This window comes from Neomonachus schauinslandi, chromosome 9 (assembly GCF_002201575.2).
Source record: "Neomonachus schauinslandi chromosome 9, ASM220157v2, whole genome shotgun sequence".
NCBI classification, from domain to species: domain Eukaryota; kingdom Metazoa; phylum Chordata; class Mammalia; order Carnivora; family Phocidae; genus Neomonachus; species Neomonachus schauinslandi.
In genome coordinates, this window is record NC_058411.1 from 82,068,906 (window position 1) to 82,079,575 (window position 10,670).

Here is a 10,670-nt window from a genome sequence, read left to right on the forward strand (position 1 = left end):
TCAAAAATGTTTGCTAAAATGAATTTCACTGACGCCTCTAGATTTTCCTCTATAATCTCTTCAAAAAAAAAAAAAAAATCACACCCACAGTATAAAACTCATGTTTAGAAAAATCTCTGCTAATGTGTCTGAATGAGTCAATAACTTTCCCTTCCATTTGTAATTTTAGTAGGTTATTTGAATTATAAACATTTGCCTTATCTCTTACCTTTAGCCACTTCCTGCTTTTCTTCAATTTAGAGAAGTTATATAAATTCCCTTTGTCAGATTTTGATTCTGTGTAAAGAAACATAAAGAACAACAAAAATGAAAGGAAGACTGCCCCAAGAGAACTGATAGTCCAAAGAGGGATCTCACACCACACTGACCTGACTGTAGAACTCCATTCAGCGAGTATGTGTTTAACATTCCAGAGTTGCCTGCTCCAGAAGTTTCTCCAAGCAATGAATTTGGAGGTTCTTCCTTAACTTGTATTAAGGGATCCCCAGACTGGGGCAATAAAGGATTACTGTCATCCAGTCCATCTTCACTCTCATCACTATAAATTGAAAAATAAATCTATAATCACAGCTGACCCAGCAAAATACTTTAATTTATGGTCAGCAGACAGAAGAAATTGATCCTTTAAATAGACTGTGTTCTATTGAAAGAAGGAAGAAAAAACTACCAAATATACCAAAAATTGTAAAATACCTTAACCCTAAAACCAAAGACAATGGGAATCAGAAAGTGGTCAAACATTATATTGGGGGGGTGCCTGGGTGTCTCAGTCGTTAAGTGTCTGCTTTCGGCTCAGGTCATGATCCCAGAGTCCTGGGATTGGGCCCCGCATCGGGTTCCCTGCTCAGTGGGAAGCCTGCTTCTCCCTCTCCCACTCTCCCCGCTTGTGTTCCCTCTCTCGCTATGTCTCTCTCTGGCAAATAAATAAATAAAAAATCTTTTAAAAAAACCCAAAAAATATTATATCGGGAATATGTAATCACATACCTAGAAATATTCCTGTTGAAGATGGCTGATGTTTGTCGCAAGAAATGGTCCAACCGGAGGGCCCTCTCCAAGTATTGAAGATAGAGGGGCTTTGCCAGCTCAGTGCAGCCGCCATCGTCCCCGGCTCCCAACTCCGAGGCCATAGAACAAATCTGTCTTCATGCACAAGGGTCTCCGACTTCTCGGCTGCAGAATAGAGATTAAGCAGTGAAAGACAGAATACTATTTATTCTCCCTTTATTTTGCCCCCTTGCTATCAATGTGAAGAGAAATCAGACCTTCTAGAACACAAGACAAGAAGACAGCAGTCTATAGAAAGATCACAATAAAGTTCTTGTTAGGCATTTTTTCCTAATGCAAAGGCAGAAGTTTAAAAGAATGAGGAGAACATCAAAATACAGAAATACTGTCATATGTCACAACAAAAATTCATATTATATTTTTGAAAGAGTACTTTAAAATTTACACCCACTTACCTTTTGTCCTACAATTAACAATTACTCACAATTATCTAAATCTATACCACAAGCTCCTTTGTACACCTCATAGAGGAACACTTGTTGTCAGCATCACCTTCAAAACAGCTGCTTCCTTCTTCATTTTGTGTTTACATTTGTACATATTTATGAGATATTCCACTTACAAGGGAAGACAGCTATTGTCAGAGTATTTTACACACTTGTAAACCTTCTTTCAAGTGTAAGATATAGAAATTTAGAAAACTGCAGCAAAGAGAGTATAAGTAAGAGAAACAAAGGTATATAGCCTGAGCATTTTCTTTGCTACCTTATGGTGTTAAAGGAAATCATAACACCTTTGAGTTGTCTTCTCTTTTTATTATAGTTTTTAAAAGTTTCCTATATAATCTTTCTTCTTAAGGACATGTTAAAAAATTCTCCTCCAACTGATCTACAGAGTGAACATAATCTCCCCAGAAGGCTTCTTTTCTTTTTCAGAAACTGAAAAGCTAATTCTTAAATTTATATGGAAATGCAAAGAAACCAAAATAGCCAAAATAATTTTGAAAACGAAAAAAGTTCAGGGTGCCAGGGTGGCTCAGTCGGTTAAGTATCTGCCTTCAGCTCAGGTCATAATCCCAGGGTCCTGGGATCAAGCCTCGAGCCAGGCTCCCTGCTCAGCGGGGAGCATGCTTCTCCCTCTCCCTTTGACCCCCACTCATGCTCTCTCTCTCAAATAAATAAATCTTTTAAAAAAATAGAAGAGGGTTGAATAACTTACACTTCCTGATTTTATTTATTTTTTTTAAAGATTTTATTTATTTATTTGATAGAGAGAGACACAGCAAGAGAGGGAACACAAGCAGGGGGAGTGGGAGAGGGAGAAGCAGGCTTCCCATTGAGCAGGGAGCCCGATGTGGGGCTCCTTCCCAGGACCCTGGGATCATGACCTGAGCCAAAGGGAGACGCTTAACGACTGAGCCATCCAGGTGCCCCCACTTCCTGATTTTAAAACATATCATAAAGCCACAGTAATCAGGTCAATGTGATAGTGGCATAAGGATAATCACAGACCAAGAGAACAGACCTGAAGATCCAGAAATAAACCCTTACAGGGGTGCCTGGCTGGCTCAGTTGGTAGAGCATGCAACTCTTGATTTCAGGGTCTTGAGTTCAAGTCCCACACTGGCCACAGAGCTGCCTTTAAAAGAAGAAAGAAAATAAATAGTTGGGGTTTAAAAAAAAAAACAAAAAAACAGGGGTTCCTGGGTGGCTCAGTTGGTTAAACATCTGACACCTGATTTCGGCTCAGGTCATGATCTCAAGTCATCAGGTCAAGCCCCATGTCAGACTCTGTGTTCAGCGCAGTCTGCTTGAGATTCTCTCTTTCCCTCTCTCCCTCTGCCCCCACCTCACCCCAGTTCGTGCTTGTACACTCTCACCCTAAAATAAATAAATCTTCAAAAATAAACAAAATATTTAAAAAATAAAAGGAAAAAAACCCTTACATGTATGGTCAATTTTCAATGAAGGTGCCAAGGCAATTCAATGGGAGAAAAGACAGTCTTTTCAACAAACTATGCTGGACAACTGGATATCCACATACAAAAAGATTAATTTAAACCTTTAAAAAAAACCTTACCTCACACTAGGCATAAAAATTAACTCAAAATGGATCAGGGACTTAAGTGTAAAACCCCAAACTGTAAAACTTCTACAAGAAAACACAGGGGAAAATCTTCATGATCTTGGTTAAGCAAAAAGTCTTTGGATATGACATCAAAAGCACAATCCATTAAAAAAAAAAAACAACACACACACACACAACTGACAAATTAGGTCATGAAAATTTTAAACTTTTGTACTTTAAGCAATATTATTAAAAAGATGAATACAAGCCACAGACTAGAAGAAAATATCTGCAAGTTGTGTATCTGGATAAAAGACTTGTATACAAATATCTAAAAAAATAAAAAAATCCTGGAGATGAAAAGTATAACGTAGAGAATATAGTCAATAATATAACAACAGTAACAGAAGGTGACTATGCTGAGTGGTGAGCTTTGAGTAATGTATAGAACTGTCAAATCACTATGTTGTGTACACCTGAAACTAATATTACATTGTATATCAACTATACTTCAATTAATATTAAAAAACTAATAATAGGGATGGCCTGGGTGGCTCAGTCAGTTAAGTGTCTGCTTTCAGTTCAAGTCATGATCTCAGGGTCCTGGGATTGAGCCCTGCATCGGGCTCCCTGCTCAACAGTGAGTCTGCTTCTCCCTCTCCCTGTGCCTCCTCCCCATCCCCGCTTATGCGCTCTCTCAAATAAATAAAATCTTTCATAATAATAATAAAATAATACCCAACCTTTTTATCTATCCTCTAAAAAAGACCTGCCTCCTCTACTTCAGAGAATCTTTTAGGGATAAAATGAAGTATATGTGAAAGGGCTTTATAAGAAATGCCAGAGTATTTTCAAACAGTGTATGCTCAAATATTCAGAGTTGGGAGGGGTCACAGAGCTTACCTAATCCAACTGGGTCATATTACAGATGAAGAAACTAAAAACCAGGGAGCCTGGGTGGCTCAGTTGGTTAAGCGACTGCCTTTGGCTCAGATCATGATCCTGAAGTCCCAGGATTGAGTCTGCATGGGGCTCCCTGCTCAGCAGGGAGTCAGCTTCTGTCTGACCCTCCCCCCTCTCATGCTCTCTCTCTCAAATAAATAAAATCTTTAAAATAATATTAAAAAAAAAAAAGAAACTAAAAACCAGAAAGATTAAATAACTTGTTCATATTCATGAGCTCTTTTGCAGAGCCAGGTTTCCTAGTTCCTAAACCGGTGCTTTTTCAATCTCAGCAAACTGTCTCCCTAGACAGGATCTACCTCTTAAATTCTTGAGTTTATGCTTTGATGTTGTGATAACACAATCCCAAGAGCCAAAATTTTTTTTTTTTAAGATTTTATTCATTTATTTGACAGAGAGACACAGCGAGAGAGGGAACACAAGCAGGGGGAGTGGGAAAGAGAGAAGCAGGCTTCCCGCCGAGCAGGGAGCCCGATGCGGGGCTCGATCCCAGGACCCTGGGACCATGACCTGAGCTGAAGGCAGACGCTTAACAACTGAGCCACCCAGGCAATCAAGAGCCAAATATTTATAAAGCACCAATTCTGCAGAGTAAAGATCACTTAGAATTTTTTTTGCATTCTTTGAAATATCTGTCGAGAAACCATTCTTGCTAAGTGAGGTGCAGGGTTTTATAAAAGCATCAACAACTAGGATCTACGTTAAGCCAAACAGATTAGTCCTTAGTTCAAGGTCAATAAATGGCCAATATAAGCTGTCAATAATCACTATTTTTTGGGGCGCCTGGGTGGCTCAGTTCGTTAAGCGACTGCCTTCGGCTCAGGTCATGATCCTGGAGTCACTGGATCGAGTCCCGCATCGGGCTCCCTGCTCGGCAGGGAGTCTGCTTCTCCCTCTGACCCTAACCCCTCTCATGTGCTCTCTCTCATTCTCTCTCAAATAAATAAAATCTTAAAAAAAAAAAATCACTATTTTTTAACTGACTTCATTACAAAGACACCTCAACAGATTAACAGTGGCATAGTCCTGCCTAAAATTCAGTTCAATATTGATATAAAAATTTAGTCCTGGAATTATTGAAGAGGATACTGGCATAATTTTTAGATTCAATAGGCAACACATTAATTAGTTTATAGTGTTACATGTTAGGAGAAAAACCTTTTGGGGACACCTGGGTGGCTCAGTTGGTTAAGTAGCTGACTCTACATTTTGGCTTGGGTGATATCTCAGGTCCTGGGACTGAGCCACAAGTCAGGCTCCCTGCTCAGCGGGAAGCCTGCTTCTTCCTCTCCCACTCCCCTGCTTGTGTTCCCTCTCTCGCTGTCTCTCTCTCTCTCTCAAATAAAAAAAATCTTAAAAAAAAAAAAAAAAAAAGAGCAAAACAATCCAAACGTTTATCAGCTGGTGAATGGATAAACAAAAATGTATATCCACACAACAGAATATTATTAGCAATAAAAAGCAAAAAACAGTTGATACATGCAACATGAATGGATCTCAAAAACATGCTAAGTTTAAAAAAAAAAAACAAAGCCAGACACAAAAAACCACATATTGTATGATTCCATTTATATGAAATATGCAGAAAAGGAAATCTATAGTCAGGAAGTAGATTAGTGGTTGGCTGGGTGTACAAAGGGGGACTGACTGTAAGTGGATACGAGGTATCTTTTTTAGGGAAGCTGGAAATGTTCTAAACGCACACTGTATTGATGGCTGTACAATTCTGTAAGTTTGTTAAAAATCAATGAATTGTACATATGAGTGAGGTAAATTTCATGAATTTAAAACAGCAGTCTTTAGTAACACGGTTAAAGAGAAAAGAATGTTAAAGATTTTTTAAGACTTCAATAGGTTCTACTTTTTAGTATGAGACCTAACATGCACTCATTCCAAAAGATTTCAAAGAAACACAGTTTTAAAAACACAGGAAAATTCTCTAAGAGAATACATTTAATTCATCTGGATATACATACATATAAATTAAAGCATATAAAATTGCTGCTTGGCTCTCTCCTAAATGTTTCATTAAAAAATAACTGATCTCATGTGCTTATTTTGGCTGATAATGAAAATGGTCCTAATTAAGAAGGTATGAAGATATGACTACAAAGTAATACTGGGTGATTCAAAAAGAACTATTTTTAAAAAATAATTCCTCAGGGGCGCCTGGGTGGCTCAGTCGTTGGGCGTCTGCCTTCAGTTCAGGTCATGATCCCAGAGTCCTGGGATGGAGCCCCACGTCGGGCTCCCTGCTCGGCGGGGAGCCTGCTTCTCCCTCTCCCACTCCCCCTGCTTGTGTTCCCTCTCTGGCTGTGTCTCTCTCTGTCAAATAAATAAATAAAATCTTAAAAAAAAAAAAAATTCCTCAGTAACTAAGCTGTATATGAACATGAAGCCAAAACAAATTTGTCCAGGAAAGATCACAGTTACTTCTACAGTCTTACAATGCTCAATATGTGCCCCCATGTGACTCCCAGTATGCATCAATCCTGTAGTCTGATTCTCCCAGAATCACTTTGTAGCATATCACCACTGACAGCTGAAATGACCAGCATGATGTACTCCCTTACGTCCACAAGGCTAAACAGAGGAGGTACTTCAAGTATGAAGTTTCTGACATATCTCCACAAGTACTCTTATGATGATACCTGGAGAATGAAGGAATATTTTTGAAGTGTTCAATTAGATTCCTTCTATTGTGGTAAGATATACATAACATAAAATTTACCATTTTAATTAATTTTAAGTGTACAGTTCAGTGGCATTAAGTACATTCACACAGTCGTGCCAATCATCCATCACCACCATCCTCAATTATTTAACACCTTTAAAACTGGTGGCCTCTCTATTCAACCCAGTTGCCTTGGCCAGTCTGTTAAAAGCTGCTTCTCTGGGCGCCCGGGTGGCTCAGTTGGTTAAGCGACTGCCTTCGGCTCAGGTCATGATCCTGGAGTCGCGGGATCGAGTCCTGCATCGGGCTCCCTGCTCAGCAGGAAGTCTGCTTCTCCCTCTGACCCTCTCCAGTCTCATGCTCTATTTCATTCTCTCTCTCAAATAAATAAATAAAATCTTTTAAAAAATAAAATAAAAGCTGCTTCTCTGGGGTGCCTGGCTGGCTCAGTGACTAGAGCACCAGACTCTTGATCTCAGCGTTGTAAGTTCAAGCCCCACGTTGGGGGGGGGGGGGGGGTTTGAACTTGTAGAAATTACTTAAAACTAAAATCTTAAAAAAAAAAAAAAAAGCTGTTTCTCTAATAACCTGTACTTTTATTTCCCACACTTGTCTTTCTCTCTCTCCACAAAGAAACGACAGGGCCATGCGAACCCTGACCCACCAGCTGTTACCCAACTTCAACAGAGCACATGACATTTCTCAAAAACCCTTTTACCCACCTCTTATCAACTGTTTCTCATTCTCTACAAAGATTATTTCAAACATTTTCCCCTCTTCCTCTAAATTCTGAACTCATTCCCCCTCTTCTTGGAAGGGCTTAAGGAGGGGCAAATCTCTCTATTCTATTCTACTATAGTTCCCTCTTTTCTTCTCTTATTCTTTGTGGTATTTGAGCCACAAATACAAGTGGATTTTATCAGTCTACATTTGTAATTCTTCCCTCAAGGTGATTCTACATCCTGATGCAAAGACAGGACTACTTCATTATGTCATCCACTGTGGGTCAGGCCCATGCAATCACATTTTAAAATACATAAGTTACTATGAATTATTTTATTTTTTCCCCAATATATTAAATTGGGGCATCACACTGCTTTTTAAATTTATATATACAGATGTTTATACATATTTATGTTTAAATATTACCTGTAGATTTCATTTCAGGATAAAAAAGAAAACACTTATAAAATATATATTTTTTAAAAAGGGAGAGTTGGGGGCATCTGGGTGGCTCAGATGGTTAAGCATCTTCCTTCAGCTCGGGTCGTGATCTCCAGGTCCTGGGACTGAGCCCCACATTGGGCTCCCTGCTCAGGGGAGAGTCTGCTTCTCCCTTTCCCCCTGCTCATGCTCTCTCTCAAATGAATAAACAAAATCTTAAATAAATAAATAAAATAGTAAAAAAGGGAGAGTTGAGTCTGAAAAGGATGAGAGAACCACTCTGTCTGATAAAGCACTGTTTATCAAAATGTATGAACAGAAGTCAAAATTATAGACTGACACTTGCTTCTGGATACTCTCCATGTCTTTGACAACTTCGTGGACTATTTCTTCCTTACCTCCTTAATGGAAATTTCTTTATTCTAAATGTGGAGTCCACCAAAGTTCTGTCATCCATCCTTACCCCTTAGTAAACCTCATCTACCACCAACGTGGATTAATACTGCTGTATGGCTGACTTTCTGGCCTCCATTTTACAAAGTACACAATTTACATTTCTAGATGCCTGTTGGATATTCCACCCTTGATATACAACTGACCACTTCAATCTCAAAACTTTTCATCTGCCCCTATAGCAGCTAGTTCATCTGTCTTTCCTATTTATACAAAAGTTATTCATACTCAAAATCTATGAATCAGTTTTTACATTCCTCTCTACTTCTCTCTTTACACCCAACCAGTCTCAATGTCTAGTTAATTCTTCTTTTAGGGGTGATATCTAGAATCTGTCCTTCTCTTATTAATGTTTTCATTAAGGTTCTTATCTCACCCCTAGACTACTGCTTCCTAATTTGGCTTCCCACCTCTAGGTCCTTCTCACTTTAATCCATCCTTGCAGCTACTGTCAGATCAGTATTCCCAAAACATCACTCTGATTATGTTATCCCTTCACTGCTTTCCAATTCGCTTCCAAAATTCAATAAAGTCTAAATTCCTCTGCAATTCAAGACCTTTATCATCTGGCTCCAAGTTACCTTTCCAATTTAATCTTTTACTATCTCCCTACACTCCAGATAAATTAATACCTTGAAGATGTCTCTTAACTTCCTGTCAGACCCATCCTAATCTTCAAGTGAAGAGCTCTTTAAAATTCATCTGAACACAGGGTCATACTGCCAATTTCAAAGGATGGAAGGACTATTAATATATGTTGTTAGGTCCATACCCTGGTCCATACCCCGAACTCTGTCTCTTTAATCCCGGTAATCCTCAACTGGACTTTGATCATACCTCAGCAGCCCTGATTACAGTTTGATATCCATGGTAAAGTAAAGTGTCTGCTTCTGAATTACACTCAGATACATCGTATTTCCCCACCTGTGTCCATGTGTGATCCTGGACTGACTGCTTTTCACTCTCTAGTTACTGCTATGTCTTTATGGAAGCTGTCTTGCCCTTGTCTTATGAATAATGTTTCTATAAGAAGTCTTACCAAGTTAAACCAAAATCCTTCAAAGACAAAATGAAACACCCCATTGCAGGAAATACTTTTAGATTATTCCTAGCTAAGACTATTCTCTCTCTTCTCTGAAGTTCTAAATGGTTATTTATAGAAAGCCTGGCACTTATATGATTTTACAGTCTACTTACTGTATACATGCATGCCTTATCTCCCTTACTAAACTATATACTATATACTATTTGAGCAAAGAGTCCCTATCTCATCAATCTATTTGGTTCTGATATTTACAAATAACCGTATTAATTTGCTTTTTTATGCATAGTGTCAAAGGTCAAAGCTATAAAACTCTAGTTCTAATGTTACATCCTACATAAAGACAATCTATATAGTCCATGACCATAGGGCTCTATTTCTATCCTGGACACATGATTTGGGAATGAACGTTTTTTCGTTTTTTTGTTTTTTAAATATTTTATTGATTTATTTGGCAGAAAGAGACACAGTGAGAGAGGGAACACAAGCAGGGAGAGTGGGAGAGGGAGAAGCAGGCTTCCCGCGGAGCAGGGAGCCCAATGCGGGGCGAGATCCCAGGACCCTGGGACCATGACCTGAGCCGAAGGCAGACGCCCAACCACTGAGCCACCCAGGCACCCCTGGGGATGAAAGTTTAAATAAAACAAATGAAAAGATACAAAACTCAGATAACAGAAAGTTAAGCAGAATGGGTTCAATCATTCATTATCCATACTTGCTGAACAGGAGAATGCATGTACTGAAAATCTTTCAGGCAATCCTACATAAAAACTTGTCAAGCTTTAGAAAAATACTGGGAGGTAAGAGGAGATCAAGGTACTACTTCTAGACAAGAATCTGAAGGATACCTGCACCAAAACTGCCAATTCTTACCCAAGGATAGGATTTTCATCTTCTTTCAAATGAAAAGCCTAACAAAGATAATTAAAATTACTTGGAGAGAAAGCAACCCTATCTCTGAATGGAGATGAGCTAGGAAGTATTGTTCAAATGGTAGCCTAAACAGTTTTTAGTTTGGTTTAAAATAATTTTTTTTTTATTTTTAAATAGAGAGGGGGTGACTTTTAATCTTTTTTCCTAACAGCAATGGTAAGAACAGGACATATAATGACCACCTCATAAAGTACTACAATTACAATAATGGCCATTAACAAGTATTTGTCCTAAGACCTACACATTTAAATTTTCCACACTTAACTCTATTTTCACTTCTGATTCTCTTTATAGACACTGCCCAAAATTGGTTTCATACCAATCATTTATAGAAGCATTTCCCAAAGTTTGCCTCTCTGAATACTA

General features: G+C 38.6%; 1 protein-coding gene across 1 annotated transcript in view; it reads right to left on the reverse strand.

Moving 5' to 3' along the window:
* The window catches only part of INO80 (INO80 complex ATPase subunit), a 106,019-nt gene extending 103,441 nt beyond the window's left edge, over nucleotides 1-2,578 (reverse strand). The window contains exons 1-4 of the mRNA XM_021695784.1: nucleotides 2,559-2,578; nucleotides 988-1,173; nucleotides 369-538; nucleotides 209-276 (exon numbers count right to left, since the gene is read on the reverse strand). Of these exons, the coding sequence (XP_021551459.1) occupies nucleotides 209-276; nucleotides 369-538; nucleotides 988-1,130 (381 nt within the window). The 5' untranslated portion in view covers nucleotides 1,131-1,173; nucleotides 2,559-2,578. The remainder of the gene's footprint in view (nucleotides 1-208; nucleotides 277-368; nucleotides 539-987; nucleotides 1,174-2,558) is intronic.
* Between the last annotated feature and the right edge of the window lie 8,092 nt (nucleotides 2,579-10,670).